The 19111-nt window shown below is 25.5% G+C and overlaps 1 protein-coding gene across 1 annotated transcript; it reads right to left on the bottom strand.

Annotated features, from left to right (window-relative positions):
* Positions 1 to 273: 273 nt before the first annotated feature.
* On the bottom strand, positions 274 to 18780 carry LOC112591446 (CCR4-NOT transcription complex subunit 1-like). Its single transcript, XM_025335265.1, has 42 exons — positions 18326 to 18780; positions 15636 to 15851; positions 15399 to 15573; positions 15230 to 15334; positions 14774 to 14934; positions 14417 to 14713; positions 14165 to 14350; positions 13956 to 14083; positions 13334 to 13574; positions 12046 to 12156; positions 11822 to 11980; positions 11594 to 11709; positions 11087 to 11352; positions 10798 to 11013; positions 10559 to 10737; positions 10364 to 10488; positions 10095 to 10287; positions 8432 to 8647; positions 8213 to 8356; positions 7959 to 8138; positions 7652 to 7879; positions 7208 to 7342; positions 6975 to 7131; positions 6188 to 6444; positions 5729 to 5869; positions 5516 to 5671; positions 5310 to 5450; positions 5004 to 5219; positions 4730 to 4927; positions 3937 to 4088; positions 3591 to 3866; positions 3424 to 3529; positions 2891 to 3019; positions 2589 to 2825; positions 2352 to 2498; positions 2158 to 2292; positions 1812 to 2051; positions 1579 to 1734; positions 1261 to 1513; positions 953 to 1085; positions 570 to 704; positions 274 to 456 (listed from the first exon to the last, which is right to left on the bottom strand). The coding sequence occupies exons 1-42, from the start codon at positions 18425 to 18427 to the stop codon at positions 372 to 374; spliced, it is 7329 nt and encodes a 2442-aa protein (XP_025191050.1). The 5' UTR covers positions 18428 to 18780; the 3' UTR covers positions 274 to 371.
* Between the last annotated feature and the right edge of the window lie 331 nt (positions 18781 to 19111).

Genomic DNA, 19111 nt, shown 5'->3' with positions numbered 1-19111 from the left:
AAATATTTATCTGAAGAAAATTTTACAAGAAATGGGTTTAATATTTGTTCTTTTTACTCTCTTATAATAATAATAATGTATGATAATTATTATTGTACTAATCAGTTGTCACAATAATTATATTTTAACTTAATTAGAAGTAGTCTATGATTGATATTCTCTTAATATAAATCTTAAAATTAGGAAAATCGAATCAGTGCCAATAATTATATAATTAAAACAATAATCAAATCAAATATTTTTATGGACCATACAATAAATATTATTATTTTTTTTTAAAACACTGGAAAATCTCAAATTTGATTCAATATTATTTTTTAAAACTTAAAGTACTTATACTTAATTTTCTACTGTATATGTTTGATTTACATTCATATGTTTGGTAAGTTTTCATCAACCATTGCAGTAGTAGGTTGTTTGGGAACCATACATGAACGAGCCACAGATTCAAAAAGTCTACAAAATCAAATAGCTGGTATTATGATACATTTTAAAACAAAAAAGTATTAAAACAATTGAGATAAATTATCATGATGTTAAATTATTTTTTTTTTTTTGTAATAACTTACTTTTCAATTTCAGGTGCACAGTGCACAAATTCATGAGTCCAAAACTTATAAGCTGGATTTTTAATTAGCTCAATGAATGTTATTAATAAACCCCAAGGATGTGGCCGGTTTACAATTAATCTCTCCAAAAGAACTCTAGAAATAGATTTTAAAAGCATATTATAAAACATAAGTGATATTTAACAATACAAAATATACATAAATTAAATTTTGATCCTATACATATAAAACATATTATGCTGAATACCAACTAAAACTGAAAAAAAAATGTTTTATGATATTTTGAATAAAACATGGGAAATTGTAATAAAATAGTTATTAAAACTAATAGTTTATTCGTTATATACAATAAAATTATATGCCACTAAAAATATAATACTAACCTTGTTATTTGTTCTTGAATAACTTCACTATTAGCCTCAGCAAATAGGTACAACAGAGTACAGCTAAAATAATGAGTATGGCTATTTGGGTAACGTAATTGATTAGCAATCGCATTCAAAAACAAGTAACGACCTAAATTAAAAATATTTAAATTAATTATTTAATGGGTAATATTTGAAGCTCAAATTTAAATATGAATTTTGATTAATAAGATATTTTTTATTATTGAAGTATTAAATAGATTCTCATTTAATAATTTTTATCATATCTGGTCTTATTAATAGCTATATAATTAAAGTGAATTAACCTTCTGTATCAAGATCAACAGATAAATTTTGAAATATATCCATATGAGCGGAATGAGTAATTGTAGAAGTATTTGGAACTAAGCCTTTGCTGCGTATTTGCTGTATCGCTTGAGTTCCAACATATAAAACAATGGCATTTAAAAGTGACAGATCATAGCGCATGCCTGGTTCACAACAACTTTGTTGCATAGTAGTTCGGATTTCAGACAAAAATGTCACTGGAGATCGAGTTTTCAAATATAAGTCTAAATCCTATAAAAAATTAAACATTTTAGATAAAGCTGATTATTCAATTTATTATTTTTATAAACAATTACTTTTTTAAAACTAATAGGCTGAATAAAACTTTGGAAATCAGGACTAATTTTCGGTGCAACAGATATTTCTTGAAGAACATCAACTTTCAAATTTGGTGTAAATGGGTCTGGAAGACGCATGTTACGAGGAAACGCTGATAATATTAAATTTCTCATCTACATATATATAAAAATAAAAATAAATACTATTATAATTATCTACAATATTTATTATTTAATGTATTGTAACTTACTTGAATGCAATTAGGAGGTATTACATCACAAAAACCATAATGATACTCGCATAAGAATTCTGGAAAGTCGTGTAGTAATATTAATAGCAATCTCAATGTTCCTCTGTACAATAGATGAACAGGTTTGGCAAGTTCAGCGTTACGTAAAAATGGTGCCAGATATTTAAACAAGTCAACTAATAGTTGAGCATAGAAATTCCAGCCTTGAAGATCATTAGTTGATGTTTGTTCGTAAGAGCGCTAGTATAATAGAATAATATGTTTTACATATATGTAATAATATATCAAAATAAAACAGTTGTTTATTTCTAATTTTTATTTTTTGTTATGATAATTTAATATTTACTTTTTGTTGAGAACTTAATCCTAAAAGACGACCCATAAATATACGATGAGATATAAGTTCTAGCCACGCATATGTGAAACCTGGAACTTTTCTTGGTCGGAGAAGGTGAAAAGTATGACAAAAAACAGCAAGTATCTAGTAATAAATATAATTATAATTACATTAATATTTTTCTTAGCAGTTTTTAAACTTACAGGGTAGTTAATTGATTCAAGTACTGGATCAGGAGCGTTTAAGTCAAGAAATAGAGTTATTAAAATTCTATGATAGGGTAATTGATGAAATTCTGTTGTTTGAATTTCATGATCTTGGTGTAAGACACCCACAACGATTCCCAATACCTGTAAATTATTTAAATTAGTAAAAAATAAATAAAATATCACTAAATAAATATAAATCATATTAATTAATAGAAATGAATATTATTATACCTTGTTCAAAAGGTTAGTTTTGGTAGTAACAGCGTTTGCATCACCGGAATGTTTAATTAATAGTACTATGAGTTTAACATAAGCATCTATAGTATGAAAAAGTTTAGCGCGTATAGTAGAAGGAGATTGTGTTTGATCAGGTATTTGTCTATAACACAATTCTACCATCATCTGGGTACCTAGGCGGAAGAAACGAGTTATAATATCATCAGATTTCAAAATTCCTTGAACATTCATCTATAAACATAATAAAATAATATTAATAACAAATATTGAATAAACAATTATATAAGTTAACTAACTTGTTGAATAAAACTGCTAAATGTTTTGCTAGGATCTCTATTAGGAGCTGTATTATAAATGGTCAACCATTCTTTCAGTAAAAATTCAGTTTTTTCCAACAATCCTGGTGGATCATCTTTGTCTCTACTCTACAAATCAATTAATAATGTTAATTTTTCAAAATAACAATTAATAACTAGAAAAATATAAAAAAAAATCACTAGGAAAATATCAAATTTTTAACATTTGACTTGGTTACAAATATTAATAATAGTATTTATGAAAATAACTTACATCAAATTAGATAAATACTAAAAAAAATATTCAGTAAGGAAAAGTAAGTTATTTTGCATGAAAAAATTATTTCAAAAATTATATTAATAATAAATTAGTAAAAGTAAAAGCGAATTTTAATAAGTTTTGAACCGTTCAATTAATTACATGCATATTTCAAATTATAGGTAACATAAATATTCTTTTAGTTATAGGCTATTTTCAAATTCTATAAAATTTATCATTTCAATTATATTTTAATTTATCATTAATAACTTACTGATAATAAGTTATGTGTTGTAGTAGTAGATGTACTACCAACCAATTGATTTATAAGACTATTATCTGTTTGTGATGGTCTTATCATTTCCAAAAGAACTGTTAAACTGTAAAATTAATTTAAAATTCAGAAACAATCAAAACATGTATTTAAAATGAAAAATATACCCTTCTGGAATAGGACGACCAATAAGCACAATATTATTTAATGCTTCAATTGTAGCTTGAAAATGGCTTTCATTAATTGGTGAATTAGATCTATTATCTATTAAATAATGCTGTAAAAACTGTTTAACATAAACTATAGACACATAATTATTTCCATTATCCATTGACATAGCTAAATGCATATCATAAATGCCAATATTCAGCATTCCAGCACGAATAAATATATCAATTGCTTCAATATTAAAACGTATGTCTTCTCTAGATTCTACAACAGCTCTGAAAAAAATCATTAACAAAATTAATACAAAAATTAAATTCAATAAATTAAATTACAAAAGTATTTTACTTTGTTAGTATTTTATTAGTCCATTGCATATTGTAAGCTCGTGGATCTTGGAAAGCTCTGATTATATTAAGATGTACATCACGGAATCTAATGCTCATATCCAAATCTTGGTTTGCAGGTGGACAAAGTCCTTCTAGGAAACTTTCAACAACCTAAAAAATATATTAAGTGTTATTAATTTCAAGAATACATTACTACATTATAGATTGTATAAAAAGTTTCAGTCAAATTATACAAAGTTTCTATTTCATATCTCAGTCAGGTTTTCAAAATTTCGATATCAATTTAGCTAGTTGTTAATGTTTTTAAATAGATAAAAAAAAAACTAATCTAGATTTTTTTTTATTGAACTTTTAATAGTAATTTATTATTTATCATTTTATATTTTGTAGTTTTACTAAAAAAATAAAAAAATATATAAAATTATTACATTTCACACAGAGTATAAAATAAACCTAAATATAATAAGAGCACTAAAAAATACCAGTCATAATAATAAACTACAGTAACAAACTATTCTAAAAAAAAATGATGTTTTTATTAATTATTAAATATATATCAAAAAACAACTTATTAAATTTTCTATCTTTAGATAATAACGTTTAATAAAAAAATGGTTTATTGAATGTATTTATTTTTATAAATATTGGCAGAAACAAAATGTAATGGTTAATGCGTAAAAAAAAATGTATAATTATTAAAAATATTCAATACTTGTTAACTTAAAAGATTAAATTAATAAAAAATATTAGTATATAATACAAGTGCATTATGTATAATATTTATACTTTACTTTGTGAATAATATTTGTTGCATTAAGAATATCACGAGATCTTCTTAAAGAAATCATAGCTTCTAATACACTATGAAGATTTGCTGGTTGTGTTGTATTGGTCATTAGTCTTTGATTGTTCATGTATAACTGTAGGAGCACTTCAATCTCGTTAATAATTTTTTCATACAAAATTCCCAATTCATCGAGTTGAATTGTCTAATTAAAACAAAACTACAATATAAAACTATACGACAAATTTTTAAAGTGTATGTTTTAATAAAAAAAAAGTTACAGTTTTTGGCATGAATAACGATACAGCTTCTCTGTCAAGTGGTAAGAATCCAGGGATGTTTCTTGCAAATTCTTCATATATTCCAATCATTTGAGGTAATGGCAATCCTATTTTGTTACGAAGAGAATCTGGAAGATATTCAGCTTGGCCACTCATTACCATTGGATCACAATAGCGACGTCCTTCCATTCTTGATACATTACGTCTATCAAATTCCTATGTAATTGATAAAAAAAAAAAATTATTTATAATTATTTAAAAAAATTTAAGAAGTTATAATTTTAAAGGAATGTCAATAATGCTTACAGTTTTTAAATATTTATCAATTTCATTAACTGCCTTTTCAGTAGCAGTTTTCTGTACAAAAGCACAAGCTAATTCTAAATTATCGTTTGCACACATTGTACAAGCTTGGTCAATCATTTCTTTTTGATTTGGGGTAGGTGTCTAAATTCAATATGGAAAAAAATTACAAAAGCTCAAAATAATTTTAATCACTATTGTTAGCATACCATTAAGACACTTAGAAAATGTTGTTTCAAGTTGGATGTTAGTAATTGTACGATTTGTTCTCTGCAGGTTATCATTGCTAAGCCAGAAGTCAAATTTCTAACCATACAATGAGCTGCTTTTCGCAAATGAGATTCATCTGGGTCCATACCAAAATCCTGAAAATTAATTTTATATGAAGTTGTTTATGTTATAATATTAATAAATTAACATACTTTTTTAACAATATTTTCTGTTGTAGTTGCTGCTATTTTTACAGATCTATCCACTACAGGATTTAACCAATCTTGAATTGAACGTTCAATGACAGCTTGTACATAATTCTTTAGTGCTGGTTGATTAACAAATAATGGAATCTAAACAACACAATTTATATACAAAAAGTTTTGAAACTTAAAATAGTTAGTTTTTAGTTAATTAATAATAAATATACACATTTTTAATAAATGAACAATGTTTTCAATAAACTTATACAATCAAATTGTACATCAACATATTTTCAATAATTATTTTTAAAATTAAAAATGTAACTGCAATTTAACAGGAAAATTAAGATATTTTTAGGATAATAAAATTTTACAAATATTTATACATCTATATTAAAAACAAAGCGCAATATAAAATATTATTGTTAAATACAAATATTTCTGTATACTTATATGAAAAATACTAACTTGAGAATTTATGACTATCATAGACATTATTTGTGCTGAATTTGCTGCATTGAAAGTCACATAGTTGTATTTAGGCTCGAATAAAGGTAAAGTTGGAGACATTTCTGTCATACCACTTATACCAATACAACCATTTGATGTCATGGATGTAACACCACCTGCTGACACAACATGACCAACTAGTTCGTCATTAAACCGACTATTAGAATTCATTGATGGAATTGTTGAGATCAAATTATGTTGTTGAGAAGAAATAGCTAACAAAAAAAAAAAAAAGTTAAATTTAAAAATGTATCTATAAATAATGAAAAAAAAAACATCTAGATAACTTTATAAATACAAAATGTAGCCATTTGATACTCTTATTATAGATAATTTAAAAATAAAACTATTATCATAAAGGTTTTTATATATTTATGATGTTTAAAAAGGCAAAAACAATATATTTTGGATTATTTATTGTAATACTAAGATAATGAGTTTAAATTAAAATAATTCAAAAATTATAATTAGAAAATGCAAGCATTTAACAAATTAAGATGAAACTATAATAAAATGTTATGGTACTTAGAAATTATTTTTTGATTTATAAATTATGCTTTAATATTTTAACTTTTAATTGAGTCAGGAGTATTAAATTCATTTGACTTAACTCATTAATATGTATATGTTTAACTAAAGAAACTTAAATTTATTGTCAAGTTATAATTAAAACATATACATTCATCATACTAAACCACAAATATTTCAGTGGTCTTAAATTGATTCTTAAATAAAATGTAATTACTTTGATACATAGGAGTATGCTGCTGAGAAGTTGTTACTGGTTTAGGCAGATCTAGAACACTGTGAATTTGTGGTTTCGAATTTTCTTCATCAGAAAGTTGTGGTATTAAATTTTTGGCTATTTCAGGATTTTTAAGTACATATCCTGGTTTTAAATCCTGGAATATAAATTAATTATTAGACATATTTAAACATACATTCAATATTAAGTTAAATTATTTAAATTTAAATTACTTGAATATCAATGTTTAACGCTTTACATAACACTTCAACTTCAAACTTTAAAGTTAATTTTAATTCAGGCTCTTGATGGAGTTCAGCTAAACAATTCATTACAGACATTGTCCATGGATTTCTTGGCTTAAATATCTAAATAATATTTATAAAATTGTTTTAATAATTGTGCAAACTGTCATAAAACAGTAGCAGGAATATGAAAAACTAATTGGTTTATAGAATAAATCATGATACATAATAAAGGTGCACTCAACTTTTAATTAACATTTAAATTAACTGATTTAGAAGTCAAGAGTTAGTGTATTAAATATTAAACTTACATATTATGATCATATTACAAAAATAAAATTGATATATGTAGAAAACAATTTTGCAGTTTAAAAATATTAAAAAAACCCCCTCAACTATAATCAATAAGTTATCAAATAATATAATACATACTCTACTCTTAGCACAAGACTCAAGGATTTTAGCAATAAATGGAACTGTAAAAAGTAATTCTTGATGTCCTTTATTATAAGCCTCTACCAGTAGCATTTTGAGATTGATATCATCAAGTATAAGTGGTTTATTTTTGGCTAATGTTATCATACCAAGCCAGTGACCTAAATTTTTTAATAATGATCTGTCTGAAAAATTGTCCATTCCTTTGTCACTTTTTAATAATATCTAAAACATTAAAAATGAATTGAATTATAAATTGTTTATTAACACATGTAAAATTTCATAGTATGTTATGTATACTAACTCTGATATTTCTAAAAGTTTCCAAATTAATCAAAAAATTTAATTTTTCATTATTTAAACAGTCCAAAAAATTGGAGTATAACGAATGGAAGTTAAACTCAATGCTAACTCGCTTCATAACTAAATACTGAGAAAGCCACTGTAAATAATCATTGTTGATAATTTCTCTAATTTCGTCGCACTGAAATTTATATAATTTTATTATTTATATTATATTACACATTTTTATTAAATTTGAAAAAGCTTTGATTATACCTTAGTTTGAAGATTAATTTGGCTTAAATTATTAAAAATAAAAGCTATCTTATCTTGTAGATTTTCTGGTGGTACAATTAATTTATCATCTTTTTCAGTGGCAACCAGTAAGGTATCAATATTAGTGGTATTTGCAATTGAAGGCTGCAAATATAGAAAAAAAGTAAAAAAAATAAATTATAAAATAGTATTTAATGAGACATTTTTATAAAAACTTACTCGAGTTGTTAAAAGAGAGTTTGTGGTTATGAGTTTAGATGATGAACATGTCATAGAAGTAGTAGTTGTTGTAGTAGTAATACTTTGGGCTTTGAATATATTGTGTAGACTTGGTATAAATGTTCCTGGTGGAATTGGATTACTATTAACTCCAACTAAATCTGGGATTCGAGAAGTGGTTGGCGGCTCTTGTGAATTTTTTCCATACTCCACAAACTACAATAAAAAAATATACACGTTAAATTTCTTAAATGTAACAAATAATTAGTTTTTATTATTTAATGCAACTTCAATCAATATCGTCTGAAAGGTTGGCCAAGGAATAGTTAAAAATTCATTATTATAATTATTTTTACTCTTACAATTTTATACCACATTAACTGAGATTAAAACATACAAATTTAGACAAATTTTCCAGTACTTACCATTTTATTTAATATGTCACTATGGATCATATAAACTGTAGGTTTTACAATTGTAAAACAGCTGTTAAAGATTCTTAAATAATTTTATAGGATTGATAATTATATATGTTAAACATATTTTTGAGGAAAAAATTAATCAACAATTTTACATTAATATCAATGATGAGAGGTAAGTTAATACCATGGTAACATTTATAAGGTTATTTAAATTAATTTTGTTGGAACTGTTTTATACAATGTATATATGTATTGATATATAAATATAAAATGTTTACTAAGCACTACATTTAATTCTATTTTCTTTACGTTTTTAAGTCATGTTATATACTAATAATTTTAAGTATTAAATACTTTAATTTAATATTGTACTATTTTTATTTTTAAATACTGAAATAAATTTAAAAAAATTAAGAAAGCTCACTCTACAAATGCGCTAAATTTTCATTTTTTAAATATACTTATAATATATTTAACTATACTTCCAAATAAAGTTTTAAAAGAATTTAATATCTAGATCAGCGGTTCTCAAACTTTTTATTTCGCGTACCATTTAAGTATATTATCAATCAGTCGCGTACCACTGATGATTAAAAATCCTACCACTATGCGGCCTTCCGCAGTTCCGCGTACCATCATGTAGTCTTTCGCGTACCACTAGTGGTACGCGTACCACAGTTCGAGAACCGCTGATCTAGATTATACTTATGGGTAGAAACCTAAATAAATGAAATATTTTAATTTCTAAATATTTGTAAAACATTTATAAAATTCTTAAACTTATTTTTAGTATTTTCTACTTATAATAAATCAATATTAAAAACTTTCAGTACAATTATAAGTTAATTCAATTTAAATATTTAAATCATAAATTAGTTTAGTTCATTTATTTTTTATTTCTTACTCAGTTAATTTTTATATGACAAAAATGATCAATCTCTTTGTTTATAAAATCAAAAATTGAAATTATTATAAAAATAGATGTAAAAAATTTAAAAAGAGTAAATTTTTTTTAAAATTAATAAAATAATAGATAAAAATAAAACAAACTTGAAATTCATTATTTTAAAGTTAATTTTAATTGCCAAGTGTTATTTTTAAATAACAATAATCAACAGTTAGGTTTATTCATTTTTTTTTTTTTTATCGAAGGTTTTTATAACAGTTATATACATTTATTGTTATTATTTATAAAACATACATTTTATTAAAATATATTATTAATATTAATTTTAACATACTTCAATAAGATGTTGAGGAAATTGATGAAAGTGAGGAATTGCTGTTATATGAGCACAATATTGATGATAGTCCTTTAAACGATTTTTAAAACGGTCCAATGCAGTTATTCCAAAATTATACATTTTTGAATTGGGGCTTTTCTTTAGAGCATCCAAAATGAAACGAAGTGCAAGTCCCAAAGCTTTATAATTTCTTAAAAAAAAAAAAAAAATAAAAACATTTAGTTAAATTGTTTACATAAAAAATTTAAAAAATTAAAATCACTTACGAAACTAGATTGTGTTCAATAATACCACCAAAGAGATGAGCCGTTGTAATAAGTTCTTTTTCAGGATATGCCGGAAAAAATCTATACTCTTCAAATAAGTTTCGAAGCATGCAACAAAATACTTCCTGCAATTTCAAGTTTTCAATTAATACTTTAAATAAAATATATAAAGAAATTAAATGGAATAATAATAACCCTTTCACGTTTAACAGGCGATTCTTGGAATCTTTTAAGAGTTTCAAGTACTTCATCTATAGATAAAGAGTTATGAGGAGCCAAATTGTAAATACGTTGAAAATAACTATTTGCTTCATCCTCAATATCCTTGGGTACTGAGACTGGCATATTACCATCCATAAATAAACTGTTATCAACTGAAAATATTTATTTTTTATATGATTGATTATTATTAAAATTAAGTTAATATTTAATACTTGTGTGAGTAGATTTGCCAATCACTGAAGGCAAACCCTGTTGTTGTGGTAAACGGCCCAACATATTGGATGAACCAGATAATTGACTGGATATATTTGGACCTGGAGCATTTATAGTTGAAGGTGTCATAATGGAAAAACCTCCTAGTCCAGACACATTACTAACGAGATTTCTAGAAGGTGACCCAGGTGTTTGAACTAATTGTCCCAATGACCCTGAATATTAAAAACAAATTGTTTAAAAATAATGTAAAATTCATAACTTTAAAAATTAATATATTATAGTAACCAGGCAATGTAAACGTAGAAGTATTTTGAGTTGTAGGATTAATTCCAAGACTAGCCAAACTAGTAGCAAGTCCAGTAAGCTGGTCAACCATAACTTGAAGTGCTGGGCCTTCTATTTGTCCAATTGGTCTTTGATGAGTAGGACGAAAAATAGGAGTGGGAGGAGCAGCAGGGTTAACACGAATGGGTGGTGCTTTTGGCATATACATATTGGTGTAATTAGAAACCATTTGAATAATTGTTTCTGTAAGTTCTTGTGAAATTTTTCTGTAATCAAAACAAATATGTTAACTATAGCATAAGTTAGGTTATAATTTATGTAGTTATCTTAAAAAAAATTTGAACATGATTAACTTAAACATTTAATCAAATTTAAGTTCAAATAAAATTCTAAGAATTTTTCAAATTCTTTTCCAATTTTTAGTTTTTTTAGTATACACAAAAATATTAGTTATAATCAAATTACATTTAACACTAAGAAACTAAATAAAGTGTAGTTTTAACTTACACATTAACGTTACGCAAGCAATTTAATATGATAAGTAGAGTTTCTGATGACAAAGGAGTATATTTTGATGTATTTTCTTCTTTAGCTGATGATCCACCTAGTTGAGGATAGCGTTTCTAGAAATGACATGATTGGTTTATTATAATTTAGTTTAAAATAATGGCTGCTGATTTAAAATTACTTAATTATTCAGTACATAATAACTTAAGTATACTATGAATAACACACCTGTATAAACTTCACACAAGCTGATACAAATCCTTCACCTTGTTCATGAATTTTATCAGTCAACCATTTATCCAATTTTAAATATTCTCGTCGTGATGCTAAACAGGCTAAATCTATGATAAACGGATATTGCTGAACACTCAACAACAATGATAACGCCTGAAATTATAAAAAAAAATCAATAAATATATAATGTAAAAAAATAAATAATTAATTATTCTCACTTTTAAATCTTGAGCAATATCTAATATCCGAGATAGTTTAGCATTATCACAATCACTTCGCATATACCAGTCACTCATAGCCTGTGCCAAAGTATGTTTAAGTCCAACATTCTGAAAAAAAACAGTATAAGGCACTAAATAAACAACTAAAAGGTATAATGTTTAAACTTAAATCTTTTCTTAAAATTAAATTAATAAATTGGTTAGTAATTTTGACAACTACTCCACTTTATTATCGTCTAAATTATTAAACCTAATTTTACTAAGTTTTTTGAACACATGTTTGAAAGACAATGTTAAACTAACTACATGATAAACTTGCAGACTTAAAATAAAATCTAAATGAAATTTATACATACTTTATGTAATAGAGTAATAATTGTACAAACTATTAAACAATTAAAATGTGTAACGACTATTGAGCCACATTTAAAAAAGTTGCATAAATATTCAAAAAAACATAAACCATGCCTGAACCACGACTATTTTCAAAGCGTTCGGTGCAGTACTACAGTTGTCCAAAAAATGGTGAGGAATGCGGACAATATAATGAACAAAAAATGTATTGCCAACATAAAATTTTCAAAGGAAATTAGCCAGCGTTGCCACTCACTCGCACGAACAAACGAAAATATTCCTAGAATTGTTATATACAATACCAACAAAGGTAGGTCACATGGTTAAAAAATAATACACATAATTTTGGTAACAACGGTTGGTAATAATTTTCGATTATCGTATCCTCGAGTCCTTATCATTTTTCGGACAAGTGCTTATCACTGTTTTCAAATGTTATTCAAGGAGAAAGCAGAAAGCTATATGACATCTGGTCTCTTTATTAGATAATGTTTTAAGTAGTATTCTAGGCTTTAAGTCAAAAAGCAAATTATCATTCATAAGCAACCATAATAGTCTTTATTATGGTAGAGGAAAAAACTATCTCTGTAGTATAACTCAATTTACAGTAATTCAAAATAAATAGATGTATTTTTTTTTTATCATATTTATATGTTTTATTCTAATAAATAAAGATGTTAGACCAATAATATTTAGATGTTACTCTGAAAATTCTATAAAATATCATAATATTAATTTGTGTATGATAATTTTAATAACTAATCCAAAATTTTATTAACTATGCAGGAAAATTATTTTTGCTTATTTCTCAATATTTTTTAGAACTGTACAAATTTTTGTAATCATTGAATTTTAAAATTTTAAACTAAGATAAATAACCAAAATTAACCAAAGTTTAAAATAAATAATTACATTTTAATATGATAAATACCTGATGGTTCCATGCATGATGTAAAATTATAGCAGAATTACTGTGATTTCCTAAAAATATTGGCATCAGACTACTGATTATTTCATGTCTAACAATATTCAATGGGCCATTAGACTCTATCAAGGCAAGTGCCAAAATATCAGGGCATTTTTGAGCAGGAAACTTCAAACATTCTTGTACTTCATAATAAAGACCTCGTTCAGCCAAATAAAGCAATAAATCAACAAGTTCAATTGAACGCCTAAAAAAAAAAAAAAGAAAAAAATTATATAGATTAAAAATCATTTCATAGCATATTTAGTACAGTAATTATTAAAATTATTATTAAGATACTTCATTATTGACTAAAAGCTAAAGTTATGAATATTTTTTTTTAATATCCGAAAGACGAACATTTTACTGCAATAAATATTAAACAAGTAAAACATTACATCAGAACAGAAGTTTTAAATTTAGGAAAAATAAAAACAGAAATAAACCAGGTTAGGGATAATACAATTTATATATTTGACTAAATCTTGTACACTCTCGATTTAAGAACATCAAACAAATTTTTAATTAAGTAGCATTCTTTCAAGCATGTATTAGTTAATATATTTTTAATGATGTATTAAGACTGTACCAAGTATTGATGTCCTTATTATCTGCATCTGGAATAGTTTTTAAAGATTCAATAGATACTGATCTATAAGGATAGTCAGCAAAACTAAACACATCAGAACATCGTAGTATATGTTGAATAAGAGACATCTAAAAAACAAAGTATGATTAATTTTTATTACAACATAAAAGTAAATTTTAACAAAAAAAAAAAATAAATAAATAAATAACCTGTGCATCAGAATTTTTCCAGCGTCGATAAATCATATTTATAGGGAAGTTTTCTATATGGTATCCTGGAGAATTTAAACCAAGTCTCAAAGCCAAAAAAAGAAGGACTAAACCTTGTCTATCCTTAACATAAAAATGTTCATGATCAAGTTCTCTTATTAAGTCCATCCAGGATAACGATGGGTTCTAAAATAAAATAAAAAATGTTGCAAGAATAATTTACTATCAAAATAATAATATAATAAATATTACCAATTCTTTGATTGTGTTAACAAACACTTCAATATTCCATGTAATGGAATTTGAAGATACTTTGTCTTTGTCGTGATCAGCATCATCTTCTGTCCAATAAGGTAAAGGTAATTGAGAATCCAGACCGGTATGTGTACGTATCATCATTGATATTACTTTAGCAACAGATTCAGGACCAAAAGTTATTGATGGGACACACCCATTAGTAACAGATAACAAGTTTCTTCGACATTCTTCCAATGATGAACAAACGGAATAGCCCATCTCCATTATTAAATTGGGTAATGATGGATTTTCCTAGTAAACCAACAAATATACATTAATATAAGTCTTAAATATTAAAAAAAAATATATTACCATTATTTTAGGAATAGTAGATGTATCTGAATTGATTTTATCCATTGGGTGGTCTGGCTTATCAGAATATATTAATGGTGCTAATAATACTGGAGCAACCTCAAGTGGAAAATCACGACGTAGATTAAGCAATAGAACTTTTTTTACTTCTTTACTTATTCCTAGTAAGAATAAAAAATATAATTAGCAGATAATTTTTTTAATTTTTCTTTTTTTTTGTCATTTTAAATGAAGTTGATAATACAAAAATTTTATTCAAAAAATAAATAATTTGATTGTTTAATCATCTTTATTTGATTTTTAAACACAAGAAGATAACCCTAATTGGGTTTAATTTTTATACAACTTCAAAATGTAATTTAATTTAGTAGAATAAGACAGTCAAATAAAAACCTCAGCTTTTTAATACTAAGTACTTAATTTAAATATACACATTTTAAATATTTATTTACACACCAAATAATTGCTCGTCGACATTAAATACGTGGCTCAAAATCAGGTGAAGAACTTCAGGACTAGAATCATGTAAGCCACCTTCAACAACTTGATTAGAATTGGTATCTAAATTAAAACAAAATTATTATTAAATATTGCTTATATGATATAATAAATTTTATTTAAGTACCTGAATTGATATAATTTTTTATAAGAAGTGGTAACTTCTGTTTAACAAATTGTAAAGCGTAAGTAGAGTAATTTGTTGACTCTAAGCAAACAAGTCCAAATACAACTTCTTGAACAGGACTTAAATGCAGAATTCTACTCAACTGTGTAAACTGTTGTATTGATGGTTTTTGTGTCTATTAATTAAAGCAAATTAAATAAATACATCAGAATATTAATAAAATAATAGTATAAATACCTTTTGAGAAAATAGTGGATTATCAAGAGCAAAGCACAATATTGAAGTAAGTGAAGGTTTATTCAAGAGAGTTGTACACTGGTGTGCTAGTAGTTGAGCTTGATAGTAATCTTTATGAGATGTATTTCTTGGTCCTTCAGTGTCTTTTAAATCAATGTGAGAAAACAGGCAACGTAATAGATGTCGGTCAGCTTCAAATCCTTGCAATTGAATCACCTTAAAAGTATAAACCAATAAATAAGATATCATACAAAAAATCATTAACAGCATCTATTTTAATTTTAAAAAACAAAATTTACTTAATTTGGATTGGTATATATACACATCAAGTCAAATAATTTAATTAATCTTTAATTATTTCATATAATATGGAATATAATTTTTTATTATCTTAGTGTAATTTAGAGAAACACGATTATATTGAAATATGTATCATGGAATGTTATACTATCATACTATACATAGATTTAGTATACACGAAAACATTTGGTACTTCATTTTATTTATTTGCCAGACTCATACATTCTTTATAAACCATAAACAATTTCAAATAAAAGTAATAATTATATATTTTTTATATTTAATAATTAATATTTCGTATTTATATGTTAACAATAACATTGCAAAAATGTAATTCCTTTATTTAATATTGTGGTGCATTACCATAGTGATATTTCATACATATACCAAGTGAATTTTTAACAATATACCCAATTTAATAAGTTAATAATATCTGTAAGATAAACACACACTTGAAACTACAGAAAATATTAAAGTGATGACTAAATACATAATAACGCGATTAACATTTAATAAACTAAATTTAAAATATTAAAAGAAATATTTACTCTTTTTCCACAAAATATATATTACATACTAGACTAATATAAATGTAAAATATTGAGATTTTAGATTCAAAACTGTCAATGTAAGGTTGCTTAATGTTTGAACAATAACAAAAATGTTTAAAGTATCAAGAATTGTTATTATGCTTTTGAAAATGTTCTCAATTAATTTGTTCTTATGACAACATAAAAAAGGTGTTAACTTCATTATACCTTTATAGATAAAAAAAAACAACTATCAACATGAAAGTCAGTATTAGATTTTAAAAAGTTTTCACTAATGTAAACTTACTAACCTACATTTTTTAATAATTTAAAATTTAAAAAAAAATCAACTTAAAATAATACACTTAAATATAAAATAATAAATTTAAATACAAATGCATATTAATATTTCCAAGAATATAGTTATAAAGGTATATATTTAGTTGTTAAGACAATTATTTGTATAAAGTATAGGTATTCTTGTTCTAATTTGATTAAGAAAAATAATTAACCACAGTATAACTCATAATCAAGTCAAGCATATATTTTCCTTATTATTAAATTTAATTGGTAGATAATTTACAAGTAATATCTTATACAAATATTTTATCATACTTATTATTTTTTTATCTGTTGAATTATTTAATTATGTCTTGTTTGTTATGCAATATTATTATTTATGCTTCTAGTATTAGCATAAAAAAATATAAAATACAATTTAAGTACAAAGGTATTATTATTTTTAAATGTACATTAAACATGTAAAAAAAAAAAATCATAAATAATAAATAATTTCATATTATCCAGCGGTACACACTTAATAAAGTTTAAAAACATTAATCCACGATAACTAAACAACTTATGATTAAAAAGGCTTTCCTTTCCCGTGAAATGTTTATAAGTTATATTTGAGATATATAATTTGAAAAATACAGAAGTCAAATTTATTATTATTTCTCTTGAAATTCGAGTTATCAAGACTTGACTATGATATCTAACCAAAATTTGGATGGCAAAATGTTTATAAATCTATCAACAATCCATATTCAAAATTTTTAACAAAATTTTATACATTATGTATAATGATAAAAACAATTTAAAGTAACTATGAGTTTAATACGTTGATTGCCATATGACCGTTGGTGGTTGTCAGACTGCAATAACGTATAGGCCACCATCATTTTTATTGTCATTCCAAAAGTGTTATGGGTGATATTTTTTGTGTAATTTTACCTATAAAAGGCTATTGTCTAACAATTTGTTTTACATATAAAAAATGTCATGTAAAGGTAATAAATAGACTATTTAAAACAAGTATTTTTTTTCTATGCCATGCTTACACATGTTCTAATAAATCAAGCACCAAATTCACAATTTGTACAAGAAAATATACATTATTTTGATAGCCTGTGGTTATATGACATGTAGGTAGTCAACGAATACAACCACCGACGGTCATAAAAATTATATTAAATATTTTCATAAAAAGACTGTCGGTGGTCATATGGCAGTCAACATGTTAAAGATCAATTAATTTTTTTGGAACCACAACTATAACTGTATAGGAAATTTCAAACGTTGATGTATAAATTACAATTTTTTATGAATAAAATCATTCGTATAATATCATTAACATGGCAGCAGCCAACGCCGGAAAATGGAGATAAACAAAAATAGTAAACGAAAGTTCAAGTAAAAATCTAATCTATCAGTAGTTATGTTCAAGTGAATATCCGTATGGAATGTAATACATGCCTATTTCGAGAGATACGAACATGAAAAACGAAAATTTTAGTGAAAAATGGCGTGTTACCATGTTAAAAACCCATCTATATAGTCGGCAACATGCATTATACTCACGTCAGATATTTCTTGAACGCTCGGCTTGTAGTTCTTTTTCGACAAATTGCTGACGAGATAACTGATTTGGGCCAACGTGTATGACAATGAATCCAGGTTCATAGTTCCATGAATACCGACCGAAAGCTTATATTTTTAAGCTTTCTTTGTCGACGCAATGGTGATCGCAGTATTAACTGTCTGGTGCACGTGGACGCCTAGTAAAAAGTGCACTATAGGATCGGAAAACACGATGTCTAGTGACAATCAAATGACCAATCGTCCAGCCATTACTAGCTATGGCGATATGGCGTCAGCGACAGATGGTATAATTCAAGCGACGGTCGACGAGAGACAACGGCGTAGCGTTAATGGAGGAGTAGGTGGCGCATTGCGCCTGTCCGAACAATATATGATACAATCAAATTTTAGAAAAATAATTCATATTTTACGTACATAATTTAAAAACAATACACGCGGATTATTCGTATGTAATAAATTATATTATGCCGTAATCAATGTAATTTTTTTTCTCAAATTAATTGTTTTGTGAGGAAAATACTCGGATGACGACGAGCGAGACGCGAGTAAACACTAAACAGTAAATAGTATGAGGTCGGTACTCGGTAGGTCGGCGGAAGGCTGCTCAGCGTTCTTCTTTTCTGGTAACGTCCCTGACAGCAAAACAACGACCGCGGTCCATGACATGCGCACCTCCAACTTAGCGTCTTACCGGCATTAACGGCATTAATAAAAAATGGATCTTGTTTACTCCATAGAATATAGTATAGATAGATAATGTATAAA

Source organism: Melanaphis sacchari, unplaced genomic scaffold, assembly GCF_002803265.2.
Source record: "Melanaphis sacchari strain LSU unplaced genomic scaffold, SCAv2.0 Contig134_pilon_pilon, whole genome shotgun sequence".
NCBI classification, from domain to species: domain Eukaryota; kingdom Metazoa; phylum Arthropoda; class Insecta; order Hemiptera; family Aphididae; genus Melanaphis; species Melanaphis sacchari.
Note: the sequence above shows the minus strand (reverse complement) of the source record. Positions and strands in the feature narration are given on the sequence as shown.

What these genes read in the sequence shown, in the direction of transcription:
- LOC112591446 (XM_025335265.1), bottom strand. Translation starts at nt 18,427, where the DNA reads ATGAACCTGGATTCATTGTCATACACGTTGGCCCAAATCAGTTATCTC. An exon ending in GGAAAAATTCTGATGCACAG is followed by an intron (nt 14,084 to 14,164) that starts GTTATTTATTTA and finishes TTTGTTTTTTAG; the next exon opens with ATGTCTCTTATTCAACATAT. An exon ending in ACTAATAAAATACTAACAAA is followed by an intron (nt 3,867 to 3,936) that starts GTAAAATACTTT and finishes GATTTTTTTCAG; the next exon opens with AGCTGTTGTAGAATCTAGAG.